The sequence below is a fragment of the Microplitis demolitor genome, chromosome 5 (genome assembly GCF_026212275.2).
Source record: "Microplitis demolitor isolate Queensland-Clemson2020A chromosome 5, iyMicDemo2.1a, whole genome shotgun sequence".
Classification (NCBI taxonomy): Eukaryota; Metazoa; Arthropoda; class Insecta; order Hymenoptera; family Braconidae; genus Microplitis; species Microplitis demolitor.
In genome coordinates this window covers 1,684,564-1,706,349 of record NC_068549.1, presented here as the reverse complement: position 1 = coordinate 1,706,349, position 21,786 = coordinate 1,684,564, and the positions used below count along the sequence as shown (strand labels likewise).

General features: G+C 33.1%; 1 protein-coding gene across 2 annotated transcripts; it reads right to left on the bottom strand.

Annotated features, from left to right (window-relative positions):
- Nucleotides 1-46: 46 nt before the first annotated feature.
- On the bottom strand, nt 47-21,667 carry LOC103569314 (histone demethylase UTY). 2 transcript variants are annotated; one of them, XM_053739684.1, is made up of 10 exons: nt 21,300-21,667; nt 20,794-21,056; nt 20,607-20,715; nt 8,877-9,055; nt 7,707-7,835; nt 6,176-6,359; nt 5,885-6,100; nt 5,654-5,809; nt 2,909-5,549; nt 47-2,436 (listed from the first exon to the last, which is right to left on the bottom strand). In XM_053739684.1, exons 1-10 carry the CDS (start codon nt 21,371-21,373, stop codon nt 2,218-2,220), a joined length of 4,170 nt encoding a protein of 1,389 aa, XP_053595659.1. In that variant the 5' UTR covers nt 21,374-21,667; the 3' UTR covers nt 47-2,217. The 2 variants fall into 2 exon arrangements, with proteins under 2 accessions (XP_053595659.1, XP_053595660.1); XM_053739685.1 differs by having other exon boundaries at nt 5,654-5,806.
- Between the last annotated feature and the right edge of the window lie 119 nt (nt 21,668-21,786).

The window sequence follows — 21,786 nt, the reverse complement described above, 5'->3', positions numbered from 1 at the left end:
ATTTCAATTAATCATTTCCTATTTTTTTTTTTTTTTTTTTATTAAAAACGCACGCGCGTTATTTTTAAATCCTAAATTATTATTTTTCATAATTGATCAATTAAATACAATACAATACAACTAAACAAATTATAAAATTTATCATAATTATTGTTATTATTATTATTATTATTATTATTATTATTATTTATTTTTTACAATCCATTTATAAATAATTGGCAGAATAAATTTGAAAGTTGCTGCCGATTTATTTTTTATTGAACTGAGATCATTATTGCGTGCAACATTTCATATTAAAATCCCGTGATATTTTTTTTTTAATTATTATTATTACTCATTAATAATTATCTTAAATAAAAATTTAAATAAAACTATATTCCACTGATTTTAAAAATTACATACACATTTTATCAGTTGCGCGCATTTATCTTTTTATCAACTTTTAAATTCATTTATTTTCATTCGTTAATTTAATTAATTTATTAATCGAGATACTAAAGTACCGTTATTTTATTATTATTATTTATTTTATAAAATATCAAGTTTCGCGAGAGACGCGTCCTAAGAAAATATGTATCAATTTATTTAATTAAAATTGTCCTATAGGAAAATTTACAGTTTAGTTTTTTTATATAAAAAGAGTCAAGAGATTTAGGCAAAAAAAAATTTAATTGTTACTTATTTATTTATTATAAAAATTGTTATCATTTTTTTGTCACCCGTTAAAAAAACTCCCTCGAGCTTCTCCTTGAGCAGATTTGCATGTAGTATTGCGGTTTTTTTTTAAAAAGGTCCTCGATCATTGATAATAAAAAGAAAATTCATATCAACTGCATTGAAGTTGCGAATTTAAATGTTTTGTCAGTCGAACTGATTAAGTTCTACCCACGAAATTAATTACTGATTTTTTTAATCCTAAAAAATCGCATTTGTTTATTGTAGCAGAGACAACTTTGAGATGTCAAAAAAAATTTTACAAAAGACAAGACAAAATTTATTTTGTCTCAAAGCCAAATTTTTATAAATAGAAAATTTGTATTTTTTACCCGCATTCAAACGTTATATCAATTGACGTCATTCAGATGACATTAATTATTTGTAATTAAATTTTTGCCAGATATTTTTTCTGATGAAATTTCGGAGTAATTTATCAACATTTTGGTGCCTAATTCATAATCAAAAATCAGCCTCAATTGCCATCTTATGGATGTCACCCAATTGCGCCATTAGATGACAATTGTGTTTAAAAATTTAAAAAAACAGTTCCAATAAAAAAAATTTATAAAAATTCGTTATTTTGCTCGTCAAATTATTAAAAAATTTCAAATTTAAAAAACAGAATTTTTTGCCGCGCTTTTTTAAAAAAATCAATCTACTACGACTGACTCCAGACAATAAAACTCTCAGTATCAATGCAGGAAATATGAGAATTATATTCCGTGGCACGGAATAAAACTCGACTTCATACTTGAGATGTCAATTTGACTCTCGTCTGAAATCGTCTTACTTCATCCCTTGCCGCGCAATTTACTATTTAAAAAAATGATTAAATATAATAATTGGCAGTGTAGTCACAGTCATAGTCGTAGTCGTAATTGTATTAATCGTAATTTAAATAAAATCGGTCGATATAATTAATAATAAGAAATAATTAACGTGGCAAAGCGTTCATCACTTTTACACTAACGATAAATTTCTTTGTGTTTACTGCTGTATGCGGGTCTTTATAATTTATTTTATAAAACTGATATCAATAAGAACACGCCGATTAAATTTTAATATTTAAAAATAATATTATCAATAGTAATAATAATAATATTAATATTAATATTGTTTAAAGGCGATTCTTTTTTATATAAATTGATGCTTGGTACTTATTTAACGGATAATTAGGCTAATTATTTGTACAAATAGTTCTAACTAACTTGTATTTATAGTAAAATAAAATAAAATAAAATAAAGCAACTACACGTAAGGTTCCACGCTCTCTCACCATACGAGTTCTATCTTTCTTTCTTTTTCACAAAGTAACTCTCAGGTACGTGGACGAGGCTTATTACTTTTGTTGACTTACTTATTACTGTAATATTTATGTATATATATAAATATATATATCTCGAAAATTTTGGCCAGACAGACAGACATTTAAGTCGTAAAGTAGCTTGCCTACTGTAGTGGTTAGAAGTAATCGAAATATCTGTGCTCGGCGAAGAATCCTCAAGAAGTCTGGGTCGGCTGTGGCGCGACGATTGCGGATGAGATTGAAGTCGTGTGAAGTGTAAATCCATTGTACACGTCCATCAGATCACGCATTCTGTACTCCTCGAGGCACACGAATCCTTCAAGTGACGGGGATTGTTTGCGGGCGCAATCCATACAATGGACTACGTGACGTTTTTCTTGTTCTCTTATAAATAAAATATTAAAGACTTCAATCTGTAACAATTAAATAAATCATTAAATATTATCATAATAATAATAAAATAAAAATTTTTACAAATTTTTCCTTCAATAAAAATTTTTAAGAAAAAAAAAAAAAAGAAAAAAAGTAGAATTTTAAATTATTAAAAAAATTTAAAATTCCCGCCATTTATAAACTAATTGAAAAAAATTATTCAATTAATAATAAATTAAAAATTTTATCTGACAGCTAAATTTAGTAAAAATAAATTAAAAAATTTTCAACCCATAAAATTTATAAAAATTATTATAAAATAAAAATTTTTAAAATGACTACAGTTTTACTTTATTTTAAATAGAATCAATAAATTTTTTCATTAAAAATTTGTAAGAAAAAAAAAAAAGAAAAAAAGTAGAATTTTAAATTATTTAAAAAATTAAAAATTTCCCGCCATTTATAAACTGATAAAATTAACAATTAATATAATAATAATTTATGATAACTCACCTCACACTGGCCGCAATAATGAGAGGCTTCGTTCTTTCCCCTGCCATGAAATCTCACTTCAACGCCTTTGTTCTTAACGAATTCTAATATAATACAACAGTGTCTCATTGTTCGTAGCAAACAATTTTTAATAAGTTCAAACAAACGTGGATCAGATACTTTAATATTTCTTGCTAAATTCCACGACAAATGTACCATGGGAACAATAGACTTGAATGACTGGAGTTTGTTCCATTCATAGCGTTCGATAGCCAGTTGATACTGTCGTGCAGTCAGTGGTCCCACGTTCCAGGCGATGTTGTTACACCAGCCGACAGCCTGTACCCAGTGTACACATCCCGCGTTGACCCACACCAAGTCACCAGGTCGTTGTAAAAATCTGTATACTGGTATATTTTCATCGTACAAGTCTTCGAGCGACGGCCACCAGCTGCCATGGAGATAATTTATGTTGTTACGCTCGCAGAGATTGTGAATAACACCCCAGTAAGCGTCAGGAACTGCAAACCACTCGCAGTCACCCGGTCCAATGTTTATATTTATCGAACAAAAATTATTGTTCTCTTGATGACCGGGTGTCCGGCTGCCAGGAACTTTCATGTACAGCTGGACCGTATTCATACCAAGAATCACGTGTCCAACATGACTGAGCATGTTCCCAGCAGAAACGACTCTAGCGAATGCCGGCAATTTCATCAGCTCCTGCAGCTGCGTCTTCCACTTCCTCTCGTCCGACAAATCAACGTTGGTACCGAACCTTAGCATCTTGGAACCCGGTCGTCCAGCCAATCCATAGGCGTTCTTTTTTTTTTTAACTACTCCAGTGCTGTCTTTCGAATCCGAGTCTGACAAATTAGCAGTATGTATACCCTGTGACTTTTCGCGCTCTTCCTTGAGACTTTCCTGGAAACTAGAAGCTTGATACTGCGCGTACTTGGCTATTGTCGTATGACTGCGGTGGCTTATGCAGCCCCAGACTTTGCGCGACATAATGGGGTCCCAATTTTCATCACTAGTCTGCTGCATCTGAGTCCTCACTTCGATTCCGTGGTCGGGATTCGCCTCGACTAATGTCTTTGTCGAAAAGAGACCGAGATCAAGCTTAAGTGCAGCCGCCAAGCCACGAATCACAGCAATCGGATGCTTAAGACAAAACTCCTGGAGCTGGGGACTAAACGCATCCTTTTTATTTTCTAAATATACACTTGGAGTTGGTGGCAAAAGCTGTTCTCTGGTGAGTCTCTGAGCCGGAGGATCTGGTGGTGACGGTGGTGGCGAACGATCTGACAGTATTGAGCAATTTGGCACGCCCTTCAAACCCTGACCCTTGCAAGCTTCGATAATACTCTTCGCGTCCATTTCTATTGAGAATTCCGGATCGACCGGGGATTCTCTCAGACTCTCGAGTTTCAAAACTGGCTCACTATTGCTACTATTACTACTGTTGCTACGAAGTGAGTCAATTCTATTATTAACATTAATATTATTACTATTACTATTATTATTATTATTACTATTATTGGTACTAGATGTTGCCTCACACTTAACACTTTCAGCAACCGAATTTATTTCACAGTCAGTGTCCACCTTCTCGACCTTAACTTCCTTTATTCTTTCATTGGTCTCCAAATTCGAGGGCGAGAACGGGCCCGAGCTCAGAGTCCCATTGTTCATAATGGACGGGCTGTCATCCTTGACATCTAAATCCTCGGAGCCAAAGTGCTTGAGCAGGTCTTCAGCCAGGGTTGTCGCAAGATCTTTTTGTGATAACAAAGCATGTAGCTCTTGATCAATAACATTCATGTCTTTATTACCACCCGCAGAACTACTTTCCGGATAATTATTTCCCGTTGTTGAAGTTATCTGAGTGTAACCTTGAGTCCCGTATTGATTAGACTGGTAGTGATTGTACTGACCAGGATTACGCTGTGAATAACTCGAGTCAGCTGCTGATTTGTACGGCATACCGGGACTCTGTTGGGTATTCCCGGTAGCGGCGGTATTGTAGGTAACATTTGAATCCGAAAATCCGGTTTGCAGAGCGACAGTTCCACCCTGTGGTTGCTGTTGTGACATTCCATAGTTCTTAATGACACCTGGCTGTGGTTGCTGCTGCTGGGGCTGTTGTCCTTCTCTGATATTTGTATAACCTGTCGGATATCCGGGTTGCCCGGGTCTTAATCCCCTCTGAGCGGCTTGCTGCTGCTGTGATCTAATTTGCTGCTGGTGCTGCTGCATAAGTCGGTACTGCACTTGCAGTTGCTGCAATACTCCCTGCTGCTGTTGGGTAAGATTTCCCTGATTCTGTTGGAAGAATTGCAGCATTTGAAGCTGTTGGGTTGTCAGGTAAAATGGGGGAGGTCGCTGTTGTTGCTGCTGCGGCTGTTGTTGTTGCTGCTGCTGCTGTTGTTGCTGCTGCTGTTGAGGCGGAACGGCTATTGGCTCATCGCCGGCTTTAAATCTTTTTGTAGTGACAATGTTTGGTCCTTGACCTTGAGGATAAGGGGGCGGGGGTCCTGTAGGTGTTGTCGCACTGTATTTATAACCTGCCTGGCTCGCAGGCTGCTGCTGTTGTCTACTAGACATCTCGGCGCTTATTGGTAAATTCCATGCTTCTTCAATTGACGGCAATGCTCGTCTTCTTTATGGAACAAAAGAAAAAAAAAAAAGGTCCCGTGAAGTGAAAATTTTATATTTTTACAATTACCGTAAAATATTGCGTAATAAAATTATATTGCTGCTTACTTGGCTGCAACTGATGGCATCGGAGCTTGACTGAGATGACTCTGGAGAAAATTTATACGTTGATGTAAAGATGGATTCATAGGAACGTTTCCTCCGGATTTAACACCGCCCAGCCCGACTAATGCCGTCGAAGGACTTGATAAATTACTATTACTTCTGAAATAAAAAATAATTAGTCACAAATTTATGGACAGATGTTTAATTAAATATTTTTGTTTATCAGATAATTACCTCGAAGCGTTAAGATAGCAAGCTAGCGCGTCTTTTGGTTGACTAACAGACTCATATAAAATTCCAAGATTAGTCCAAGCTGCTGAGTGCGTTTTGTCTAATTGTACTGCACATATGTAAGCTTGGAGTGCATCCATAGGCTGGTTTTGCTGCTGATAGAGTACACCTATGCTGCACCAGGTGTCTGCATTACCTTCAGTTTTCTCGACAGAATTTCTGGTAAGATAAAAAAATAAATAAATTTGATTCTCAAGCAAGCAATTGATTATTTATTTATTTATTTAAAAATACCTGTAGGCAACGAAGGCTTCGTGAATTTTGTTAGCAGCTGCTAGACAGCGACCCAGCAGATAAAGGCTCTGTCCACTTTTGGGCTCTGCCTCAATTGATCTCTGTAGAAGCTGGATTGCAAACACATGCTTATGCTGCTTGGGCACACCGAGGATAGAACTGTCAACCACATGGTACATCCATCCTTAAATAATCCACAAAATGTTCGAAAAAAATTAATTTAACCAGACACGAAATAAAATATAGTAAATTATCAGTGGAGCCGATTCCTGTGAACCCGAGACAAATTGTCTAAGTAACTACTAGGATGCTAGAAACTAAATAACTGAGATCCTGAATAGGAATTTCGCAGGTATACGATTTTCAATAGCCACTTTGCCCCACCAATTTATCTTTCGTTAAATCCTCGTCTTGGTCTTCGTCTTATACTTTTCTCCCCCCAAATTTTGTCTCGAATTACAACCCTCAGTTACCATTGGCGTAGACCCCGTTCACTAATAAAATTTAAACAATTCTAAACTCTCACTATCTATTTTACTTTTCGTAACCTTCACTCACTTAATCCTTAAGTCCTTCACTCGACCAACTGAACTTAATATAATTCTGACAGTAAATATTAAAAGCTTAAATTTAATTACAAATTTAATTTAAATAAATAAATATAATTTTTTTTTGATAAAAATAATTTATTTTTCGCACTTAGAATGTTTACTGTTATTATTAAATATATGTATGCATGTGTATATATTATATATATTATGATGACTTGACGAGCTACAAGTATCTATGGCATGAACTAGGCTAACTGGCAGCCTGGCATACTAACACCTGGCTTACAGTCCCCTCTTTTTTCCCATTGACAATCTTTGGGGAAGGTTTATAGACCTAGGTTTCCTATTCGGCTGTGCGGGTATGAGACCGCCATTGGGGCTGCTCATAGCATCACGTAGTCCAACAACATTTAGCTTAAATATTTTATTTGGCTGCTAAATTATGGGAAACGAAAAAATAAAACAACTACGAGACTAAAATATATAAAAGGGTGAATCAAAAATGAGCGTCCAACTCATGATAATTTTTTCAACTCATTATGCATGTAAATATTTGTACAAATGTATGATAAAAAGTATTCACATAATAATAAAAATATAAATTTTATCTTCTACTGCGGACGAGACAAATTTTTATCAGAAGGGTTATTAATTTTAAAATTTAAAAAAACCCGCCTACAATTACCCCCACCATGAGTGCCCTCCAGTGGTTTGCAGCTCGATCTCACTCTATCTTTTATTCGGTATCCAGAAATCTCTTTCCCTGTTTCATCCCCGACGCAACCGCCCCTCTGTCCCCGCGCTTACTCTTCGACCCTTGGAATAAATCAATATACGTGTCTGCCAAGCTCTACACCCGTTCAACCTTCAAGTTGACGACAACCCAAAGTATACTTGATTAAACATTTATATATTATTGCTTATCCATCATCCCTTAAATCTTATTAACAATAAATTCATTAATTAATAACAATAATTACCTAATTGCCGACAAATATCCGATCTTAGATTAAGTGATAGAGCCCTTTCTTTAAGCAAAATTTCGTAATGCTCCTTGGCCAGCCGATATTTACTTTGTACTTCGTACAAGTGGGCAATATGGAATCTGACTGTAATTAAAAAATATATAATAATTAATATATGTAAATAAATTATACTGACGGTAGCAGTCGTTAATAAAATTATTTATTTTCAATGAACTAAATACTGACAGGTAAAAATTTTTAAAAATGCGTGGGAAGAATTTTCAAAAAGAGATAATTAAAAATTCGAAAATTGTCAGGTGTCGGTTACTGTCAGTGTCATGTAAAAAAATTAATTAGTAATATAAATAAAATATTTGAAACGCAATGTCACATGTAGAAACATATGACCGAAGTACACGTGAAAAGAAAAATACCTGGGGTCTTCGAACTCTCGAAAAACCGGTACTCGTACCGAACTATAAATGCTTCCTCTTTTCATCTCGTTTTAACTTGTCTCTATCTTTATCATACTTTTACTCATATTTATTATTATTTTTATTTCCATTGCATGTTTGCGATTATTAGATTAAATGAAACCTAATATATAAGTATGCGGTAGCGGTGATTTTATAAATATTTAAATTATAAATGTAAATAATTATTGTTGTTGTCATTGCGAGTGTATTTATAAGATAAACCGGGTCAAGTTTACGAAAGAACAGAAAGTAAAAGAATCAAGACAACCCCTTGTAATATTAATCGATATTATTTTTATTTTTATTATTAATCGGTTTCTCGTGCTCTATATTGTGACAATCGATTGCTTGCGATTGGAGTAGATAGTTATTTATGTATTGTAAATAAATATGCAAGTATTCTGTTAAAAATTTTCTGTTTTCGAATTAAAATTTTTTATGACATTTATCACTCGGATTTTTAAAATTAAGTATACAAATAAGTATATATATATATATATATATATATATATATATATATATATATATATATATATATATATATATATATATATATATATATATATATATATATTTAATATTTTTCGCTAATTTGAACTTGTTAATAATTTCGAGTAATTTGCGTTAAATTTCAAGAAAAGTTTTAAAAAGTAAAAAAAAAAAATATGAATTTAAATTTACAGACAAATGTAAAAATAAAAATACGTACTTTCAAGTTTGGTGTATGATGCTGGTGTACTAGCATCAATAAGTGCAAGTGTCAGGTGTTTGAGTGAAGCATCAAAATCAGAGAGGACCTTGTGCGAAAGACCGAGCCGTACATGAACTTCACAGGCACGCGGAAAACTTGGATCCACCCATAAAACCTTTTGCAGCGACTTCACAGCCCTGGAAAAAAAATTTTTTATATATATATATTTATTAAATTAACTAAAATAATATGGTAATATATGCAGGTATTACAAGTGCGCCCTTTTAAATTTTAAATACAACAATTAAGTAATCGCACGAGTGATCTCAAAGGTAGAAGTTTTTTAAAATTATGAATATACATAAACTGATACACAGTAATGACAAGAGATAACGTAGGGGAGAACTTGGTGTTAATGAAATGTATATATATATATATATATATATATATATATATATATATATATATGTGTGTGAATGCGAGTGTTCTTTTCCTGTTTTTATTTAATCCCAATCTCAATGCATTCATTAACTATGTATATATTTTTAAACCCTTTTCATTCATTAGAATTTTACTACAACCCAATTTGACATCTAAATTTTTTTTTCACCACAATCCTGATTGTCAATGTAACAGATAAGAGCCAATTTAAAAATTTAATAAAACAAAAATTCTATAAATGCACACATGTAGAAAATTTTAAAAACTGTAGGCACAATTTTTAAAAATAATTTTCATTTTTTTATAAAGTGTCATATGGAAAAAAAATCCAAAAATTATCGGAATCGGCTAACTTCAGTGGCATAAAATATAAATAAATATATGATGCTAAAAATGGCAATTATTGAAAAAATTAATTTACTTTAAGTAAATACTGACAGTCAAAAATTTTTAAAAAAATTTTCTGATGACAATTTAAATGGTAATTTAAAAAAAATTAAATTTTTTGATGTCGGCTACTTTTAGCATCTTGGAAGTATAAATATTTACATCAATTGTCTACTTTTATTAGATGTTTAAGTATTTCTGATGCTCGGTATAAAGAGTTATATATATAAATGTATAAAGAAAAAGCCAACGGGAAAATATTACGCCATCACAACTGTTGCAGTACTTTCGTAACGCTTGTTGCATTGTCGTGGACAAGAAATCGCCATTCTCTTCCGTTTCTCTTTCATAAACAAGTCCTTCAGCTATTTTTTGTAATCATAAAACAATATCGGCATAATACTAAACATTTATCATTATCATTATTATTATTACAAGTACTGTTGTTATTATTATTACTATTTATATTTCTATAACTATTACTATAATAAAATATATATCTCATTGAAAGTAATTATATAAATATATGTAAATTATAATAATCGTGTAATGACAGATGTCTCTTGATAATTGCGCAGGTGTTTTTTTGTGGAAAATCCAACGGATTAAAATCCATTGGCATAATTACTTAAAATAATATTTAAAAATTAAACAAACGTACGTGTATTTGCACCTGTATGAGCTTCAATAGACTCGCTCATGTGCAAATTCAATGCGAAATAAAACAAAAAAAATAAAAAACAATAATAAAGAATATTTTCTTTTTTTTTTTTTTGACGAGCTTGCGCACGCGTTGGTAGTGGTCGCGTGCCCATTGCACCTGCCTGTCCACCATCGTCTTAGTTCCTGCAGCGCCACTCTTTTTCTCAACTTTTATTTTTTTTACCATTGCCAAGAAAGAGAATATATAAGAGAGTAAGTAGAATGAGGTCTCGTATAGCCAAGGTATACATATAAATGTATATTTATATATATTTGTTTCAAGCAAGACATTGGGTGTAAGACAGGATGTGGGCAGCTGTTTGCCAGCTGGACTATATGATACATCTACAACCTATAGCACAAACTGCAATATATTCCTTATTTTTTTTTTTTTTTTTTACATACATTATTATTATACGCAGCAACTCCTTAACAAATCAATCGCCGTTTCGGTGAACCGACAGGTAAAAATACTTATTAAGGGCATACTCAGACACCCTTCCCCCTCCCACACAAAAAAATTCAATGAACTGGAACTGTCATAACCGTACTCAAATTTTGTCAATTAATTTAAAAAAAAATAAAGCAGTAATTGGAAACTGGACAATAGTTACAATTGTCATCCAAATGTAGATTTGAAAAAAAAATATTTAGAGTTGACATTAATTTGAAGTCAAATTTATTTACCAAATTTTATTTTACTCCTTATTAATAAAAACTGTAAGTAATTTTTTTCAAAATTATAATTAATAAAATTATACTACCGTTTTGAAATTTGAAAAATATTAAGGGCATTCTCAAACACACCCCCTCCCCCTACTTTTAAAAAATATTTAATGAACTAGAACTGTCATAACTGATTTTTAAAAAAATTACTTACAATTTGGAGTAAAATGAAATTTAAAAAATTTGAATCATATCAAGATTTTACTGAAATTTATTTACCAAATTTCGCTTAACTCCTAATTGATAATAGCTGTCAATAATTTTTTTAGAAATCAATGTCACGTCGAAATTGTAACTGCGTAGTCGTTTTTTTTTAATTAATACTTTAACTTTTTTAAAACTTGACTTCCAATTGCTAACAATTTAATTTTTTCAATTACCGCTTAATTTTATTTTTAATTAATTAATAAAATTTAAATATAATTAACAATTGCCATTAAATATTTAAAAAAAAGTAGGGGGTACTGTCTGAGAATGCCCTTAAGACTCTCTTAAAATTATCTTCCTGAGTATGTTACTAAATTATTATATTTTTTCAACAAACATGGACGTGGCTTTGTGTACGCCGACATCCGGAAATAAAAAGATAAAATAATAATAATAAAGTGTATATAGATATAGGAGAGATCAAGACACCTGGTATGCTCTCCCGAATTTCCTGTGGCTTTCGGTTCTCTTGAAACATGCGCTTTTACATCCGCTGAAAAATTCATTCATTTAAATGTCTTGTAATTCACCAAAAAAAAAAAAAAAAAAAAAAGAAAAAATAAAAATAATATTCATTCAATGAAAGATGTATGTAAAGAAAAGCATTACATTTATTGTCTTGGTTTAAATAGACTAAAAAAATACTCAAACAAGATAAGAGTATTTTAAAAAGTAAAATGTGTGTTATTGAAGAGAATAAAAAATAAAATTATCAAGATCATTCGACAATTTGAGATGTGAGTACGAACAAATACGAGCTTAGTGCTCCGTACAATTTGGGGTCTGGACAAAAAAAAATTTTTTTTACTTTTTTATTTTATATTCTTCCCTTGTAGATCTTTCATGGACGCAGCATTAAAGTATATAATAGAATATAAAATATATACACCAAGTAAATACACGGCTATGCGTCACGTGCACACATGAAACTTTCAAAGAGCAATAGGGTCGTTCAATTGTTCGCTCTAATGCCGTAGGTTTCTATTGCTGATGGATTCGTCGTCTGAGGCTCTGAATTGCGTGGGGTAAATTTTTCATTGGTTAAAACTTTCAATACCCGATAGCCCCGTATGTTATTTTATTATACCTCGGCTAGACTCTGAACTCTACTCCGTCTCAAGTGAAATTTATATTTTTTAAAATTTTTTTTCCATGGGCTCGCGTAGTAACCCGCGACTTTTGTCGGATGGAACAGTTGTTAATAATTAAAATATATAAAAAATATATACTTTTAATTTTATTAGTGAATAATTAAACGTACGAGCAAAGTTGTAACATGCGACCGTACTCGGCATGTAAACCTGACACGCGTTAGCTCGTCTTTCTATATATATATATACATATAAATGTACAAATTGAACCCTCGCTCGCTATATGATACTGATCAATAATAGCAGTTGCACCCCCGTCTAAACAATTTACGTGGTTATTGTAGTTCTAACTACTGTACATACGACTGTAAAAGTTTTGTTGAAGAAAAAAAATATTACATTTATTTTTTTGTGAATTAAAAAATTTTTGAAATTTTTTCCGAGTCAATTAGAACATGGTATGGAGTGTGAGGATATTAAAGACCGGAAAGAAACAAAATGCAACAATAGCATGAGTTTCCGGTGAAACGCGTGCTTGACTCACGCACGTATGAAAATGCATCGAATTTAAATTCGGCGGTCTGTCGGATGGCCATGTAGGCCATAAATAAAATAATCTGAAAAAATAATAATAATAATAAATGATAATGAAAAAAAAAAAAAAAAAAAAAAAAAAAATTACATAGTACAAAGAACGAGACGAAGGTCTCGGCGATTAAAGTATACAATGTGTGGTGTGAGTGAATAATTTAGTGTAGTGTGTGAGTATATAGGATTGAATTTTGGCCCACCGACAAACTCGCTAGAGCTGGCTGAGCGAACTTGCGGGTTCACCGCAAGGAACACACAAAGCCAAGAGTTTAGTCGAGAGCTGAGAGTCGTATCGAGGATGAGGAGAAGATAGAAGAGGAGAACGTTGTGACGTTGCTGCATAGAGGGCTGTTGAACTTTCAGGGTCACAGTCACTAACTATGGACCCACAAAATACCGATACTGAAATTCACTTCAATACTTTCTCTTAAACTTTTGTTTAAACAAACTGTCAGTACAGAACAGAGCTTTATCTCCCTCATCCCTGTGGTTGATTAATTAAATAATAAATTAAATTTTCTTGTTTCTTTTTCTCAAGACTTATCTCGCTCATTATTAATTTGGGTCTCAAGAGTCTAGACTTTTGTGGATCAACACAAAACAGATGTTTCAAATACATGAAAGAGTGTGCATGTCATCAGTATCTTATCTCGTGTATCAAAAAAAGCGATACGATACGTAACTGTAACTGATAACCAGTGCGTATGTAAACACTCGAATGCACGATATCAGCTTTGGCAACACAAGGGAATAGAACCGACTGAAACGATTATTATTTTCGAGAGTGAACGAGATGAGAATTTGATCTCGCGAACAGGTTTTTTACAGCAACCAGCTCTCCCATTGGATTTAATTCTGGGCACGTCGAGGCTCGCCCCTGGCGACAGCGCCTCGTCCTAGACAAGGGCAAGGAAAAATAAAAAACGTACGTAATAAAAAGCTTGAGGCTATGCGGGAATAAAAGGTGAACCAACCAACCAGAAACAGAAGCAGAAGCAAAAGCAGAAGCACCATGAGCCTTTTGTGCATCGATATCCTCGACTCAAGTACTCTTTATGTACTTGTTTTGTTAAATATACAGGAAGTTTCCCAGGTTAGCTATTGAATGCCCTAAAAAATGTATACATGCACGCACGTATACAGTAAATACATGTAATATTTATATATAAGGACAGAAAATATTTTAAATACAAATAAGATTGCATTGCGTTACCACTAGCTCACCTATCTGTTGTATATTTATGTGCAATTAGTGTTTAGTTTAGTTAAATCGTGACATAAACGTGGCTGGGTTGGTATTGCGCACACGTGACCTCGTTTCTCAGCTGCTTACTCGCTCGTGGTATCGCGGTGGCAAACTCTTGTCAGTACAACTCAAGTACTCTTGTCATATCGTCATTATCCGGCAGTTTCTCAGATGCAGAGGAGTTCTTTCAAACAAATCCTACTGCCATGCAGTAGTATAACTTGTCAGCCATTACGAGCCTTATTACATATGCAATTATCTATCGATATCGGTTTCACATATCAATGTATATGTATTTCCCCATTTGTCATTCATTTATTTATCAACTCGAATCCACAAATGCAGGCACGCATACCCCAGTGCAATTAGTCATGTCGTGAGCCTATCACGACGTATTCGCGCGACTTGTTGCATTGACCCACTGCGATATATGCCGTAACGGTTTCTCCATCATCGTGTAGGCCACTACATCACGATACATGTTTTATTACTATCAGCAACAACGCACACATTTAAATCCATACTTTGAATCATCAAAATAATCATCTTTATAATAATCAGACTAAAAAATCCAGAGTTAATTCGCAGTGTAGATTTTATTTAAATTTGAATTTTTTAAAAAATTACTCCGTAACGGAGTAAATAAAAATTTTCAGTGGAGTAATTTCTCAACTAGAGTTTTGGTATTTAAAATACTCCCTTTGGAGTAAATTTCATTCCAAGGGAATCCGCATTGTTTAAAAAAAATTTTAACAGTTCATTATCATCAATTACCGCCATTTTGTTAATTAATTCATTATCGATGTTCCTCATGGACGTTCCATTTAGCACACGATCTAACTTATCATTCAGAGTTTGTTATAAAAAAAAAAAAAAAAAAAAAAAAAAAAATAATAATAATAATTATTATAATTACATACAATAATAATAACAACAACAATTACTATTTAAAGCCGTTACTCAACTTCAAGGTAATTATGTAATAATAATAATGACAATAAAAAGATGAGACTCACCATTTAAATGTCTCAGCGATACGACTGGTGATTGGAATTTAAATCTCAACCCTATCGAGTGAAGCCAGCAGTCTTAGCTCTTGTGTAACACTCGTTTCTCTACTATTATATTTATATTTATATACATATATATAAATAATAAATATATCGTGTATATAAACATACAGCACGTTTAGATGACCATCCACTAGTGGCAATATCACACTTGATTACACTGCACTGCTGCTATGCTCCGGCTTCAAGGTGAAGCTCTTAAAAACTTTAATAAGATAAAACGTAATCGCTCTGAATTAAGATTATTTTATTTATGTTATTTATTTTACATACGGCGCGCTGGTGTTATTTTATTTTAAAAAAAAATTTTTTTTCCTTCTCTTTTCTTTACTTAAGTAAACTCCGATATGACTGGATATTTAATTTAAATAATTTATAATTAAGATAAATAATCTGCTCAAGTTTGTTTTGAAAAAACCGCGCAATAATAATAAACACACTTATCAGGAAATGATTTATTTTTAAATGTGTAATTTATTTATGCACATCAACAATTAAAATCCAAGGATTTTTTTTTATATATATTTATATATTTATATATGTATATATAAACTGTTATGTTGAGTATAAAAATGTGTCAAACTCGATTTAAATCACGGCAGTAAATGAACACAAGTATTATCGGTTTTATTTATTTATACTTTTTTTTTTATAAATAATTGATTAATTATTATTATTATTATTATTATTAGTATTGATAGTGATAGTAATTAACACTAAATTTACGTATGTAAATTGATAAATAAATTAAATTTATAAACTAATGGCAGTGAGAGAGCGAGAGACCCGAGTCTTTAAAGAATCTCGCGCGACTGGCGGCCGCTGACGCGTGAGCTGGCGTTCAACACAGAGCCAGAACACAGTTGAGCACCAGGACACCGCGCAGGACGCCAGTGTTGCCAGTAGTATGAGAGGGGGTGGTGGAAAAACGGTGCGGTAAGGAGTAGTAGCATAATACTGAACCAAGAACCCGTGGATCGGAGTTTAGTTATAGTAGCAGTAGATGTAGTAGTATAGTAGTAGAATGGTGTAGAGTTTAGTGGAAGTGATGAAGAAGAAGGAAGAGGGGAAGTCAGCAGAATGGAGCGGATAGGGATAGGAGACGAGACGAAACGAGTAGACGGAACGGGTGCGACCAGTGAGAAGCTAAAGAGAACTGCTGCCTATGCCCAGTACTGGCACGGGTAAAATTTTGTCTAGAGTTTTGTTCAGCGATAGAATATATAGTAGACATATATATATGACTACATATGTATGAGTAAAAGGGACAGTAGAAGTAGGATGTGGGTACAGAGCACGTATGACGTACAATTAAATGCAATGCACATCCACCGTCCGCATTTACTCCATAGTTTCCAGCCAGCGGCATATGTAAAGATAGAAAACACGCATGCGCAATGCCCTTGTTTCTAGCCGTGGTGATGTTGGTTGTGCTGGTGTTGGTGTTGTCTTCCTTCCTCTTGCTGTCACTAACACACCTACTGTACTGGTATGGACTCATACGCTATTTACCATCCTGTCTTGTTACACCTAACCGTCGTATCGCAAGCCACCGCCCGATGCATCGTCGACGCTCGTTGTCACGAGAACTCACGGAATTTACACTAAAACAACAACTCAAATAACTACTAGACTCATAAACGTATAACTTTACTCATTTCCATTGTCTTGTTCCTATGATTCAGACCATACCCCATCGTATTTACTTCAACAGTTAATTTCCAGGCATTATTGTTAATTAGCGGCCACAGTTTGATAATTAAACATAACGCGCTTTGTTGTCGGAGAGTATTTTACATTTAAATCCTCCCGCCAGCATGCATCGCTGATAACTGATAAGTAAAAGCCGAAGCGCAGCATTGATCATCCAAGTCATTGACTTTTACTTGATCAATAGTCTTTTTAGGTGGTGACTAATTTCGGAGCAGTGCAGCATCTAGATGTTTAATGCATGTACATCTTTTTGGTGATGGTGGTGGTGGTTCTGCTGCGCAGCAAACCGCGACCACAGAGACATTTAAATCCCTTTACATTCTTATGAAACAGGACAACAATATACTCAGCATATATGGATATGTATATATATGTCTGATAAATTCTTCAGTTGCTGTATATATAAATAGAAGTTTATTAATAAAATGAAAGACATGTTCCAGTGGTGAAACTACCCAGCTAATGAAAATGAAACCCTGAACAAGTGCAAAGTATACTTGCCATGGACATGGAAATGATGATGATGATGATGGTGATGATGGAGATAGAGAAGAAAGGAGAGGAGAGACTGCGAACAAGTGTAAACATGAGCACTCTGTATGAGTGTAGTGTATAGGCATCACGACTACGCGGTGTATTGAACTCTGAACGTCAGGTCATTGAACCCGCAATACGTATACACGACAGAGCACAGCACCGCACTACAGTGCAGACTCAGCTCTCAACTCCTCGTATTCTCATCGCATAATGTTGTTGTCTCCTTCCTTTTCCTCATATCACAGTCTCTTTCTTGCATTTGGTTATCTTACCGCGACGTGCGTCGGGACGCTCAAGTGACGTCACGTAATGATGACTACGACTGGTTGTTATATGTCATGTCGTACTCTCGGGATCGCCCACGTTACCTTCAACTCCACGTATAAGTATATACTTATCCGCTATGCAGTGACGTCACACTAGAGAAAATCTCGGATACGCCGCGAACTTAATGTCAACGAAACCGTCACACTCTCATTCGAAGCTGGAGCAAATGGGTCCAGGTGACAACTTCCTGTGATATAATTTTCAAACAATTTACAGCAACCGCACAATTATCAACTCCTCTTTGTGCTGTAACTCTATTACATCATGTACTGTAATTTTAATTATAATTATAATTTAATTACAACCGCTAACTCGATAGACGGGACAGTGGGCACTCCGGAACTGTCCAGACAAATTTACCTGAATTTAAATACCAGAGAAGACATGTAACATTGAATAAAGGCGTATAAAGGTCGGGATAGTATAGAGTTTATTGACTCTCAATTTCCGCACACCGACTGACCATGACCTCGACAAACAATATATGTATAAAATATATGTATATATCTTGAGATAATCATTTAAAAAAGTATGCTGCGCATTGGAATTAAATCTGCTAATCACTTTCTAAATAAATTCGCTCCAAAAGAAAGTGAAATTAAATAATCGAAAGTAACAGCCGAGTGTTCTAGTTCCTGCGTTTTATTTTTTTACAGATGTAATGACACATGTGTGTTATTAATAATACAATAAACATGTGTAATAAAAAACTTAATGTAGGTCAAAGAATATTGATCGGCAAATGTAGGTCACAAAACACTCTTATACGATGACGTATTACACCGCTCGACATTACGCTGACTACATTATTATTATTATTATTATTATTACTATTACTATTTTTTTCAGTTGAGTAACATCAGATGCTGACGTTCAATTCATCTGAGTTTGCGATAAGTGATTGCGATGAATAGAAGACTTGAAGTAAAAGTATTGGAGTAAAAATGAACATTTCTTTTTGTTGCTATGTAATTTTTTATGGTTCGCCGGGTGGATTTTCTGAGGCGAGGTATTTTAGGTCAGAATGATCGTAGGGTGTCGCAAAAAGATCTCGAAAGTTGGAATTACTTAGAATGAAGCCCGAGAGAGTTTGCAAGAGGATCGATCGGGGCTAAGGTTCACTCGCTTACTCTTTAGCCCTCTCGCTCTTGCTCCCTCGGCACGAACACCGTGTACGTGACCTACCACGCTCGAGTCATGGCGAAAGATCCACAGTAAATGCTTCCTTTTCTCATCCCTTCCGTTTGTTTAGTCTCTTTCACACGCTATTATGCAATTATTTAATCATTATTACTGATTTTAATGACATGTTGCAACATATTTAGCGAGCCAATTTTTTAAAATTTTTGATGCTTTGTTTAAATCTTTCAGCGGTGATTTTTAATTCTATTTACGTACGTCAGTTCGCTGTATAAATATATATGAAAAAAGAATGAAAAAATACGAGGGACCAGGAGCTAAAACATACGAAACAGAATGAGAATAAGAAGCCGAGGCTAAAGAAAGAATGAATAATTTAAAAACCCAAAGATCATTGACTGGAGTTTTTTAAAATTACTGTAGTCTTTTTTTAGAATTAAATGTATTTACTATTAATAAAAATAATAAAAATAGAGTAATTGTTTCAATTATCGGGTCTTTAAATTCGTAGAAAGGGGGCTTATCTTTATGAGTTTAATTGCTTTTCTATTACGGTCGCGTAATATTTCCGTTGAGTAAATCGATTGTCAGGTCATTCATTCGATTACTTTGGTTGTCATGCGGCCATGCAGCAGCGACTATTTTGCACGTACGCCAGGCCAGAATAAACATCTCGGAAAATGGCGACATCTAGCGTTTGAGTTTTCAATGAAAAATGGATTGTTTTGAATTTAAAAATTTTTAGGATTTACTCATGGTGGGAAAGTTGTCTTTCTTATCGACACAACTTTCTCTGAAGTAAATCACTTGGTATTTTTTTATACATCAGTTTTTGGAGTAAAATTGTAATTTTTCTGAATTATGATTAATTATATTTGTATTTTTTTAGTGATTTGTTATTGGGCCATAAAATGTACTTAAAAAAATTTTATGTTCATGGAATTGAGAATTTTAATTTTGGCGGAAAAAAATAATATTTTTTTTTATTCGATAAATTAAAGAATTAAAAAATTATTTTAAACCTGATAAATTAATTGGCAATTACCTGATTTATGATACTTTTTAAATACCAATGACGTGTAATTGTTACAAGTAACAATTAATTACCCTAATAGCAAAAGTTTACAAAAATTTCCTTGAATTTTTTATCAAATCTCTGTCAACTTCGGGTTTTTTCGTTTTCGACGACAATTTGTATACGTGCTATACAATTTGAGGTAAATTTATTGCCCTAATTAAAATGCAAACTTCAAAAATTGCATAAAGATTGACATCAAAAAATGGAAAACCCCAAAGTTGACAAACATTTGACAAAAAAATTCAAGGAAACTTTCATTAGGGTTTTGTGTCTAGTAGCAGAAGTCACTTCATACTGAGGAAAAATTAACCGCTAATTTTATTTCCTTTTGCTGTTAAATTATCAGCAAATTTCGGTAATTTCAATTGTCAAATTACAGTCAATTTCAAACTAAAGTGACTATTAGAGTACATTTAATACGGGCACACTTGAATTATTTCAACTTACCCTTAAAGAATTATCTAAAAATAAAAGATAAAAAAAAGGACTTACCATTGATAGGCATTAAAATGATAATAACAAAGTCCTTGGCCAAAAAGAAAACACGCGTCCTTCCAATAATCAACTTTTAAATTAAAAAACTTCTGATACGCCGACATCGCTGCAATTAAAAATAATATCATTCATAGTTAATTAATTAATTAATTAAATAATTAAAGAAATAGTTAATAAAAATTACCTTTGCTGTAATCTTCCAGCAGCAAATGAAAGTGCCCCAACTTACAATAAGTTTTGGGATCTATACTGATCCCTTTATCCTCATCCTCAAATTTATCTTGAAAATTATCATCTTCGAGGCTGTCTAATTTTCTCCTGCGTTTTTTAGTTTTCTCAGCTTGGGCCTGTATCAGCATTTTCTCCAGATATTTGATAGCTTTAACAACTAGTGCTTTTTTCTTAGCATGCTCCGGTAGGTTTAATTTCAAAAGCCCAAACTGCCGGCTGAAATAAATAACAATTATAAATAAATAAATTAATTAATTAGTTGATAATGATTAATAATAAACATGAGGTCTCGTAGATTTAGTATTAAAAACAATAAAACATACAATTGATGGGTGGGAAAAGGGGTCAGGAGGTTAGACGGGAAAAGTGGACCAAAATAAAAAAAGTAAAGGAGTAGAGGTTTTTTTTTACCCATGCAAGTATAATATGTAATGCTAGCAAGTATTTTAAATAAATTACCTGTCTAACTCTGATAGAATTTGTAATTCTTGGTGAGTTAGATTAATATCTATTATTTCTTGAGCCATTTTCATAATTATTCACAACACATAAACAATTAATAACCCAAAAAATAATGGTAATATAAAATAAATAACAGTGTTTACAATATCATTATTATTATTATACTTTTCAACATAAATATTGCACAAAAAAACCAAAATATTATAAAAATAAACCATTAAAATAATCAATTTTGTAAATTTATAAAAACTCCACTGATTTATTATTTTTACAATAAAATCATTTTAAAATACACATATGTATAAATATACATATATACAATTACAATATACTACTCTCGGTGCATTACATACACTGATTTTCTCTTTTACCCCCTCTTTATCTTTCTCATACATTTTTATTTTTACTCCGCTTGCATATTTTCCAGCCCAACGACACTTTGACTTCCAGAGGGCGCCACCGGCTGGAGAAAGTATAGAGGAAC

Excerpts from the sequence above, each read along its gene's own strand:
- LOC103569314 (XM_053739684.1), bottom strand. The coding sequence starts at position 21,373 with ATGAAAATGGCTCAAGAAATAATAGATATTAATCTAACTCACCAAGAA. Across the intron at positions 6,101-6,175 it reads GAAGCCTTCGTTGCCTACAG|AAATTCTGTCGAGAAAACTG; the intron begins GTATTTTTAAAT and ends TTATCTTACCAG. Across the intron at positions 2,437-2,908 it reads ATTATTGCGGCCAGTGTGAG|ATTGAAGTCTTTAATATTTT; the intron begins GTGAGTTATCAT and ends TAATTGTTACAG.